The 12,166-nt window shown below is 31.9% G+C and overlaps 1 protein-coding gene and 1 long non-coding RNA gene across 2 annotated transcripts; one reads left to right on the top strand and one right to left on the bottom strand.

Annotated features, from left to right (window-relative positions):
- Window positions 1-876: 876 nt before the first annotated feature.
- On the top strand, window positions 877-4,023 carry LOC134256240 (uncharacterized). The gene is made up of 3 exons (XR_009989680.1): window positions 877-1,364; window positions 2,992-3,048; window positions 3,827-4,023. It is a non-coding gene; the product is annotated as an uncharacterized LOC134256240 (long non-coding RNA).
- Window positions 4,024-4,507: 484 nt separating this feature from the next.
- On the bottom strand, window positions 4,508-11,877 carry LOC134256239 (secretin receptor-like; the record flags this gene model as incomplete). The annotated part of the gene is made up of 7 exons (XM_062738899.1): window positions 4,508-6,793; window positions 7,044-7,085; window positions 7,306-7,444; window positions 7,804-7,889; window positions 8,051-8,123; window positions 10,440-10,500; window positions 11,718-11,877. Coding segments are annotated over 7 exons (846 nt in total), but the record flags the coding sequence as incomplete, so codon positions are not given.
- Between the last annotated feature and the right edge of the window lie 289 nt (window positions 11,878-12,166).

Below are 12,166 nucleotides of genomic sequence, written 5' to 3' on the forward strand. Positions count from 1 at the left end.
ATATAACTATTTGACTTTTCAACAAAAAAGATAATCTACCTCATTAGCGTCATAGCTGATTAAGCCTTTGTTATGCTACCCTGACGCTAAATTAATGCCTTCCGGTCTTTTGCCTTTGTTTGCTCATATGACAACACTCATGCATTAAGTAATGAATCTGCATGTACCAACCTCCTACGTTTGGTTGTTGTCCTATTGTAAAAGTACATACAAACTCTTGGGAAACCTGTTTGTTTTCATTATCTTCTTGTCGTTATGTAATGAGCAATCAACGAGATTAATCAAGGCTTTGATAAAACTGTTATTTTCTGTTTTGTATTTATTTACATTTTTGTGGATCTTTCTTTATAAATGATAATTAACTGCACTTTTGCGAACAAATTGAAGATAAAATTTGCAAAGGGAGTCTAGGATCCCGATTGATATTTGATATATTAATCTTAATTGAATACGCATATGAGAGGAAATATCGAATGTTTTTCAAATGAAAAGTTTTAAAAACAAACAGAACACTTTATTTTTGTTTTTTACATGTAGCTTTTCATATATGATTATTATTTTGAATTCTGCTGAAGAGGTTTACCGGTGCGACTGCCTAAAAATAACGTTTTCGAATATATGCCAAGGATAAAAATGCCACAAAATAAGAGATTTTTTCCATTAACACCTCATCGCGCACACTGAAGAATCCCTGGCCCAAGGATCATGAAACAAACTTAGACTTAGTCAAATTTTCATTCTTCATTAAAATATTAATTTATTTCGACTAGCAATTATAAATATTCTGTGAGTGATATTCCTGAGATGAAGTAAGAAACATTTGAAAATACATCTATACATGTACCTGATCATGACATAAATTCGAAGCTATCGGAAGGTGGCACCGATCGATACGAGAGGCTTACTCCAACATGGCACCTGATCTATATACTAACAATTTAAATGTCTATGTTCCTTCTATTTCTGACTTGTATTGTTTAAAAAGACTATTGTCCTTTATTTATGTTCGCTATTTTCATATTCAAAAACATTCATGGGTTTTCTGTATTTTTTCCAGATATTAATTTCCACTAAACATCGTTCATGCCAGACAAAAACAACTTACAAGAAAAAGGTTTGCAGACAGTAGTTATAAGTGGAGGTTTAGAAATACATGTTTAGAGAATACCCGTTACCTTTAGTAATGCACAGTCACATGATAAATTAGTTTGTTATGAATTCTAGAAGAATTCTTCCTAGGCTGATGTAGGGAACGGAGTGCAATTGGATTAATAATTGGATCTTGGGAGCATTCACAGACAATGAATGCCGGTGATTCCCAGCATCGATCTGTCAGAGAATAAGGGGAAGAGAAGATCTCAGTGGTGAGTTGTATTTTTTTTCTTTTATAATTGGCTCTCTGGTTTGCCTTCACACCGAGGTTTTAACAAACAGTTCAGATAGAAAATATTATTAATGAACATTGAATATGCATTGAATTTCTGATTTGTGTGAGTACAGATTTCGATCTACACTAAACCAGGAGATTCTAATGACATTTACTTTTCAAACACGTTAGAATAATACTAATAACGACGTTTGTTGCATTTGTTTAATACTAGAGTTCACGTACATTGTATTTTTAGCGACATCTATCCTTGGTTTGGGGGAAATATATAGGTTTAGAGAATATTACTTACATCATTTGCATGAACTGTTGATTTATTCTTTAAAAAGTACGAATACTATCGTAACCTGAAAACAAAAATAAATACGTGAAATAAAACAAACGTAAAAATTTAATAAGTGAATACAAAGTAAAATTCTTTTGTCATAAGACTGTTAAGTCAAAATACAGTAAATGTTCGTTTTTCCACTGGGTCATTATTCCACGGAATCATAATTTCTGTTAATTAATTATGCGACTGGAAACTTACTCAAATCGTAGATTGTTACGATACACATCGCATGATTTCTAGTAATCTTCGACAAATATCCGTGGACCGCGTTTATGGCGCGAATTAATACCACGGGTGCACAAAATTTGCATAAGTTTGATGCAGAAAGTTATCTATATATATTATAAGGACTTCAAGTAACTTGAAAAGACACCTAGATATCTTAAGACATGAGATATTAAGATCTACACTGGACACCTTTAAGGCACCTGATCTCACCTCTGATGTTTTTGAGATCCATGTTTGCTCGGCTCCTATTTTGCTTATGCACTTTTGATCTTGAATACTGCTCGTTATCTCCATACATTTATTACTTATGAATCAATTCTCTCAAGTAAATCAAATCGTACCACAGAAATATATTTAGGTGCTGAAGCCATAGTTGAATGAAGTTGTATTACAACAATAGATAATTCCATAAAGCTGTTTTTCATTCCCGCTATGGTTTTGATGATGTCTTCAAAAAAGAATTATTCAATGGCATATCCATTAATCATTCTAATCGAAGAATATCAATTTCTTAGAGTACAAATTAAGCCACTGACTGAGGCTGATGATACAGGGGTTGGGTATTTTGTAAGACGAGAAACAAAGAACATGAAATGAAATTTACTTCAGAGTATCTGCATTTTAAATGAAACATCAAAACGGCCTATTATTCTAATCTGGAGTATTCTACTAATGTACATTATAGAATTCCAATTCAACTACGTTTGAAAAGAAATATTTGAATAACTGGGTAGCCAAGAACTTTAGATTCGATACAACTTTAAAAGTTCTAACCATCGAGACCAGAACATCATAACTTTTTTTAAAGGTATGTTTAATTCAATCAAGCAAACATGAATTTTGCTTTTACCATGATTTAATGCAAAGGATATTATTAAATTTTAAGTTATTTAGCTTCTCCTTAATGTCTCTTAGAGAGATACATTGTTTAGGGGGACAGCATACCTTTAATTGATATCTTGTAATGTTACGATACATGAGGATACACAGATATAGGGTGCTTTAAAGGTGAAATCAATGTTTATTGTTCTCTTTTTCTTTACAGGGGTGCTTACTCCAGTGAGACACCTCATTCCACCCTGAAGTATAGGGAGGTCCGTATGTATGCTATGTCAGCGGATTGAAATTGTGTGTATAGATATTGTTTTAATCGATCACTGTTCGATCTCTTTATAGTTAAAAATTCTTGACAGTGACGTTAAACAATATACGATCAAACAATCAATCGATCTCTTTATCCTTCTTTTAAAAAAAACCTAAAGTCTTACTATCGGTCTTCTGACCAAAAGGTCATTAGTTTTAATTTTCGTACAAGGAAATGAGAGCACTAATTACCGGTATAACAACCAAGCTCTATGATAATAAATGTTAATCTATGATAAGCTCTATGGTAATCTAACAACCAAGCTCTATGATAAAGGTGATGACTTTAACTTTTCTATCGACAACTTCCCTTATCTATGCAGCAATAAACCTTAATCACCTGAATATGGAGTTTACATATCTCAGTTGATTCGATTCACAAGAGCATGCTCTACGTATGAACAATTTCTAAAACGAGGTAAATTATTGACAAACAAGTTGATGGAACAAGAATATTAGATTAAAGGCATTATTTCCTAAGTTCTTTCTTCGATACCATTACCTTGCCAGCAAATACAATTTATCATATTATCACTGAGTTAAATGCTGACTGACTTTTTTTCATATTAATTGTTAGTTCATTATTTAATACTGTTCCTTATCTCCATATCCTTCTTCATACAGTTTATCATTGAGTCAAATGCTGACTGACGTTTTTCATACCAAATGTTAGTCCATCATTTATACACTGAATTGACGACGGATTTTTCCCGTTATTTCCTGATCATGACAAGGAGCACACGGCGGTTGTGACAGGTCGGCAGGGGATGCTCACTCCTCCATGGCACATGATCCCACCTCTGATGTTTCGGGGGTCCCTATTTGCTGTGCTCTTATTTTGTATTGTTTTATGGATGTTTAGATTGTTGTTCATTTTCTCTAATTCTTTCAGTGTTTTTTTTTCTTAAATAAAAAATTAGACAGAGTGTGAAAACTGATATAAGGACATGATCATTTGTTACATAAAGCTATCCTATCACTTTCTTCCGTTAATATTTTGATACTTTGAATTTCTAAATTAAAAGTAAGGAGTCTTAAGTTGCGTTTTTTTAGTGAGAAGTACAATTCAATGTATAAAGTTACTTCTCTTTATTTTTAGGTATAAAATTTCTTCAAATCGCAAATTACTAGCATTGCTCACACTAAGATTTGGAGCCATATAGAGATACATGTATTAGGTAATCGCTTGAAATAAGGAATATACAGTTTAGCATTTATGGGATTTATCAGTTAAAGAACAGCAGATAATAAATCCGTCAGGACATTTCTTCTAAACAAAAACAATGGTGTTCATTAATTTACCGCAAGATGTTGAGGTTTTGGGGTGTTGGCAAAGGTTAAATGAGCATGCTGCCTAAACCAAACTGATTAACTCCATGGTGCAATTTTGCAAGGTTTCTTTTGCAGATATGCAGAACTCAGCCGTCATTTCTTTTGCTTAGGAGCATCTCGTTACCGATAGGTCTGTATGATTTATCATGTTAGAGGATGTATACTCAATATTTTATTTCCCCCAAAATCTTTTTTAATTGAGAGGTATCCTTACAGTTTGTTAAAATAAACATAAAGTCATAAGCATTTTTTTAATTCAATTAACCTGACTTTGTTTAGGTATATACTTCAGTCTTTCAATTACAGGTAATAGCAAATGCACATGTAGTTTAATGCTTTAACACAAATAGCGAATCTGCGTACACTTGGGTTTTCAGCTTAATATGTTTAAATATACATTGGGCTACAAATTTTCCCTCATACCCCTTTTATTTTTATTAAACAATCTTTTCTTCAATGGACATGGTGATAATTTCAAATCTGATAAAATTTAAACAATTAATTCATTGAATGCCACTTCCTAAACTTTTGATTTTTTCTCAAATTTAAATTGATAAGTATAAATTGTGACCAATTATTATTTTAAATTGGTATCATTATTTTTTTTATTATTTTGTTTTTGTCAAGTATACATACAAAAATATCTATTTGAGTGTCAAGTGTAAGAAAAACAGTCAGTTAACCGTCAATTGACTACTTTTTATGAGATGGTCATAACCTGAATATTTTACCTTAAACATTTCCTAAAAGCGGAGATTTGAATAAAGTTGAACATCAAGACGGTGAAATCTGCGTTGACAATAGTGTTAGGTTTGTAATGCCACTGTTAGAGATCTGGTTTAGAATTCCATAAATCTCAAAACAATTTAGATTTGAATCAAGTAATGTACGTCAGTGTTTGCTTAATAATAAAGTGAACAATTGATATTCTAAAAAGTTTTTATAGCTCAGATTATGCAATCCATGTACGTTCGTTGACGGTAGGGAAACTTTCAATTTTGATTCAGTCAATAAATTTGGCAAACCAGTGTACATGGCATACCGATAATAAGTGGGAATATAGCAAAAAGTACTTTCTAGCCGATAAACCCTTGGTCAGAATCAGAATCATGAAAGGATTTATGCCTTTATCATCAATCTGTGTTACCATTTACTAGGCTTTTTATCAGCCATTAAAAAATATTAGGTTGTTGTTAAGCTTTGATAAGACAATCCTTTTGTAATTAGAGTTTAGAAAGATCAGTCGGACGAAATCATAAACAAAAAATTAATACACGACTTTAATTTTGTTTGTACAGCCATATTCATTATGACTTTCAAATGTTTTTTTTATCTTAGGCCTTATTGTTTTGTTTTGTTTTTTTTTCATATATTTTTTTCAATCCCTTTCATTTCAGAACACAATTCTTTACTCAGTTACAAACTTTGTTTGTTCTACATTTATTTATTATAAGGAATTATATTTAAAGAAAGAAAATTAAAACAAGTAGCCAATCCTGTTCAAAATTAATAATTAGATTTAAAATGTCTAACATTTTGAAACTTTAAATGCAAGTTTACGAAGTAAAACTTTCGAAACCTTTAAACAAGCCTAAAATCTTAACATTTCACCAGGATTTGTTACGGTAACCACTATTTTGATATACGCAAGTAAAATATGTACATTTCTATTACTTTATGACCAAAAAATTATCAATACTGGAAAAAAAAATCTTGAAACATATCTTCAGTAAGTTTCAAATTTTTCTCCTTCTTTGAAAATGTTAAAAAGATAAGTTTCATTCAACGTTTGCTGTTCTAAGCCCTGTTTAAGAGACTTAATACTTATAGTAAGACATATATAATTTAAAGCTGTTGAAATTGTGAAAACAACAACAAAAGAAAAAAAATGTGACAAATGGTTAAATCGACGACAATCACTCCTTAACATTTTAATTCTTTAAAACTATATTTGGAAAAGTTTCAGCTAAAAAATCCTACAGTTTTTGTTTCCCTTTTGTGGTAAAAAAATGTTCAAATCCTCATTTAAGGTCCCTCCATAGAAAGAACTAAAATAACGTATTAAAACAAATATAATCCATCATTTCTTATGTTGGGGACTCCAATAATTTGACACATTCATGTTCCTCATCCTTGTTTTCTTTGAGATCACAATCAGGTTTTTTACACAAATTCTTTAACTCTAAATTTTGTTTAACACTGTTTCTTTTCTCTCTGGGAATGTCCCCCCGGAACAGTATAGCTGGGAGATGCTTGTCTTTAAATAACACAGTAGATCCTATAGAGAGAGTTCTAGTGGAGCGGGAGGAGGCGGCGCTAAACCGGCGTATTCTCCTCTTCCGGTTCCATTTCTTATGGATTTCATGTTGAACCTTAAGGTAGTACAAAACACCTTAAATCAGTGTGAAAGAGGCATAAAAATATACGGGCACATCACGATATATCAAAATATTATGACTAGTTTAGGTTTATACTTGTATTTCCATAACATTCTATAGGAAAATATACATTGACATTAATTCATAACGAAGATAGTCCAGATTGTCACAAAAATGATTCAAGATTGTTTGTTTAAATTTGGATTTATTTTATAATTTGTAATAGCTATCTAAAATTCCTTACCTCTCCATTAAGAAAACAGAAAAGTAACACCACGAGAAAGCCCTGTAGAAAATATGGTGATATATAAAAGCATATTTATGATCATCATTCTGTACAGACATACAAGACAGGTATTTAATTTAAATCCAACAAATTCAATATCGAGGTGTATTATTTCAAAAAGTATTTAGAAAATCTAAAAGCATTCCTTGTACAATAACTGAAATTAGTTTTATGATCCAGAAAAATGCTGTACACTACGGAAGTGATCACCGATACTAACCTGAAATGAGTTGACACCACTCTCCACATACAGCCAGATGAGTTCTACACTGGGGTCCATACATTCCGGCATGACAACAGATATCATATAGTACACACCGAACAGGGGGATCAGGACCAGGGTGGAGCGCGCCAGTTTTCTAAAGTTAGAAAGGATATATTTGGAAATGCAAGTGATTAAATGCATAAAAAGGTAAATGATATGTATTACTTTTCAGTGTTTTTAAAGTAGAATGAAGAGTTGAATGAATTTGTATTTAATGTGGACTTTAAATTATAAAAGTGTATTTTAATTACGGACGATTTTAGCAAGATTAATAAAATAAGATAAAGATTGTTAGATATTTGTCTTTGCTTGTATACAAGGACCGAATCCATCCCGCACCCCCCCCCCCCCCCACCACCACCACTACCCTCCCATCCACCACCCACTCCCCAAAATCCCTCAAAATAAAAACATATTGGAAAAAGTTTTTAAAAAAATATGTACAAATCTTACCTATAGCGATGATTGTCGTTCATATGTGATGCTGTCAACTTTGTAAAAATAACCCGTATTATGTTGATGAAAAAAATGAAATTGACCTGTCAAAACAGCAAAGGCATGTCAATGATGTCTATTAACAGACACGATCAGTTTAGTCATTAATCAAAATGTGTCATGTTATTGAAACGCAAAACTCTGAATTTTGACCGGAAAAATATCTTGATAACATTCTATTCTGAATTAAAGATAAACATTTTACCACAATCGTTGCTACTATTGGTCCCCTTATGATCCAAACCAATTTATTTTTGGCTGTGTGAGTGCTCCAACACCTAAAGCGGGGTAAAAATACAAATTAATTATAAACAAAACAAACATGCTTGCTCAAAATGAAATCAGAATAAATTCACCGATATGTTTTATTTACAGATGATACCGATTCTAGGTTTGATAAGAATGCACTTTTCTTATATTAATCTTTAAATTGGAATAACGTTTGTTTAATTTTTTCTCACTAATTGTTTTTTTTTTGTGTGTGTGTGTTTGTTATTTTTGTCATCTCCCTCGGGAGATGACACATTAAGATTGTATGCCGGAAGTGAAGTCCTAGTGTAAGCCTCCATTAATCTTTCGGGAGTCCTCGATGTTTTACAGAGTTCCAAGTAGCCTCTAAACTGGTTTTCTTTAAGAAGAACTAGCTTAGGAGTGTGTGATCTACTTTCGGTTTAGGCCAAGGAAAATTTAGAAAAGAAGTACGATGCTTATAAATATCTATAGTTTCGGTGTGTAGTATATATATATTGATCCTAAATACTCTGCCTTATTAAATTGGTAAGCCACACAAGGAGAATTGACAATGACGTGATTTCTACATATAGATTTGTTGACGCAAAGGGAAAACTGGTTCTCGCACAAAAGAACAAGCTTACAATTAGATTCTGCAAAAAATGAAAGAAGAATGGTCAACGCTAATTTTATTAGTCTGTAATTGGATTTATTAAATTAATTCCTGTCAAACTTTAATGATTAGCTGCTTTTAAATGAATGATAATTATTGTTGATAATTCCGTATTGTGTTAAGAAAATATAGTTCAAGGAAAGTATTTGAATTTAAGTAAATTGTAAACACCCAGAAGCACAAAGACCGCTAGAATAAAATTTCACCAAAAATCGCCTTGGGTGCTCTCGCAGACGTCCATGCTTTCCATATAATATATACTGCGGCCAAAAGAAACTGCGTACTTTACTGTGGAGTTTGCTGAATAAGTCATTTGGGAACTTCAGGTGTAATAATCCATATATTCATTGCATTAAAATATTTCCCTTTCTGATTTATTTCTTTGACATTATTGATACCAAAGAGATGACATTTCAGGCTTTCTGGAAAGCCAAACTTGTCTTTCCTAGGACGAAAAATAATACGTTTTCATTTTACTGAGTTTTCTTTTTCAGTCCGATTCTTTTTTATTTTTTCAACTTTCTTTTTTTAATCACGTGGTTGTTTCACACAAAAATTCTAACACAATATTTACTTTAAAATGGCAAATCAAAAGTTTGGAATGAGCAACATTTCAAGACCAGATGTTACATGTACTTAAGACTTTCAGTAACTTGTTAATATATGTCGTGTTTATCCATGTCTGGTTACAGAATGTGACAATTTGGGGCTGGTTTGACAGCAAAAGATATTAAAAACTTTTGATTACGGCATTTGAAAGCGAAATATCGTTTAAAATGTTTATGTTTAATAATTGGTCAGTTTCGTATGTAATATTTAGGGCTAATGTGCCTCTTTTTTCTAAACCTTAACAATATTTTTCTTATCAAGGAACTAAAATAAATCTTCGATTCTTTTTTGTAAAGTGTGCATATTTCTAGTTTTTTTACACGTCGATTATTTTAATATCGTGTAGTTCACTTACACTGTCTGTAGTTATTCATTAAGTTCAGTAAGTTCATTATTGTAGACATTTCATAGACAGTAAACAAAACAAAACATAACACTCAAAACAAATTACCAACCGCAAAAAATTGAAATAATAAAATTTCCAATGTCTGTGAAAGATGTTATTTTTTGGGAGGAACCAATTAATTTGGACACAAGCTATTTTACGAAACATTGTGATGTATTCTAGTATATATTTTACTTGCTCTCTCGCATCTAAACACCGCTATCTTCATATGGTACAAAGATTTGAAAAATAAGAAATTAAATCATCTTTCAGGAGTGACAGTAATGTGCATATGTCATTTTTAAATAGGTTAATATACGGCTGTTCTTTTTTATAAATTATATATTCAGTGTAAATAAACAATCGGGATTAAAGTTCATCGTAACATAGTGGTGGTGCCGCTTTATTTTTATAAACACATAACTCAGTGTGTTTTTTTTAGCCTTGTGAAGATAACACCCCACTGCCTTAATTACTGATATAATTAATAACAAATGCTTGATAGGGTTTCGTATGACACCTAAACTGCATTAGACAGCTACACTTGGCATTGAAACATAAATGTACTTTTGAAATTTTAAAACTGAAACCCGGTTATATTTGTAAAATAATTGATTTAGCTATTTGTGCAATTAGGTAATGGACTGCACATCGTTATAAGTCGATAATTACAAGTATCACCCTGTATAGACTCACAGTGTGTCCTCGAGGTAACTTCTGACCAGTATCCAGGGAATCACAGAAAGGACTGGTAACACTGTGGAAAAATATATTCAAAATAAATGATTACAGCTCCCTTGTTTGTCACAATGCTCACGACATATAAACCCTACTGGTATTTTAATTTAAATGTAAAAAAAAAATAATACCAATTTACCATGCCTTCATTATTTTCCTAATCATAAAAAAGAGATCAATACGTCTTATTTCCAATTCCTATTTGCAGATGGATGAGTTATAGTTATTAGTGCTCTCTTTTATGAAAAAGCCAGAAAGTGTACATATCCCGCGAGATTTGTGGTGAAAAAAACTTCACATACACAAACGTGGAAACAATGTGAAGGAACTGAATAAAAATGCAAATGAAACATATTATTATTGTGGACTTTAGTTGATCGCATATACTAGTCTTTACTTATCGTATGGTTTACCTTAATACATTGCACATGCCTCTGAAATGTCGTATTTCTTAAATCAATGGATGATCGCTAAATCTAAGGTTCTGGCTCTCTTATATATGTTCACTAGTTCTTCTAATTTTTAATTAACCAAAACATTAAACATTCTAAAAAAAATATTGTATTAAGAGAGACATGTTCTGTATACATGTATCCACAAGGCCTCTAATTTGAAGACTTCCAGCAATGAAGATCAAACGCATTAATCCATGACATCTGATCCACCTCTGATGTTAGAGGGATGTGGTTACTTTGCTCCTGATGTGTATTGTTTGAATTGATTTTTTGAGCATTAATACAGTTCAAAATCTCAATGTACATGCATTTCACTTCATCTTGTTTATAAAGGTAAATATTACCTAGTACACTGTAGGTACTGTCACCAGAACTACCCCTTATTCTTTTGTCAAGCCAAGTTTGTCCTATTTGCATAAACTTGTTTTGACATTTAATACGGTAATGGTCTTTTATTTGAAAAATAAAAATCTGGACTTTACTCAAGCCTTAGCACAAAGCATCTTATCAACTCTGGATTGTATTGCTTCTGGTTTTAAATAAACCCTCTTAATAAGTTACAATGTGCAACTTTTACCAGACAATCACAGATAGACTAACATAATAATGAAGTTATAAAAATGATCAGTAAAGTTTTTGAAATATTTGTTCAAATGGGCTAAAATTGTCGATTAATAATAGAAGTTAAATATTATGGTCTCTCTAGCTGGTACGTATATAGCTACATTCTTGGATTTTGTACTCAATGTATCCATCAAACATTACATGTAAGTATACTCACGCCATCCAGCTATAATGTACAAATGGAACCGCTTGCTCTTTTTAAATGTTGATATGAAGATGATGTTGTGTAGATATAACCCCTCTATAAAAATCCATATATAGTTGGCAACAAGGATATAATTAAAGGCCGTGAACACAAGCTTACAAGACCAGTTCTGTCAACAGAAAATGATACAGTTAAACGATCAGAGCAAGATTACATGGCTAATTCTGTCAGGTGAAAATGATATACATGTAGTGTAATCACATGATTTGTGTTGGGATGTTTGATCTCTAAACGTCGACCCCTCTTGAAAAATGTTCCCTAATATTGAGACGCCGCCAGTTGTCGTGCTACATGTAGTGAAGAACTGCAATTTTATTTATACCCTATACTCCACAATCATGGCCACAGAGCAGAGGATTCTCTTTTTGATCAATCACCTTCTGCTAAGGTATCATACATTT

Source organism: Saccostrea cucullata, unplaced genomic scaffold, assembly GCF_032062105.1.
Source record: "Saccostrea cucullata isolate Sc308-1 unplaced genomic scaffold, CSIRO_AGI_Scuc_v1 ctg16731, whole genome shotgun sequence".
Lineage (NCBI taxonomy): Eukaryota > Metazoa > Mollusca > Bivalvia > Ostreida > Ostreidae > Saccostrea > Saccostrea cuccullata.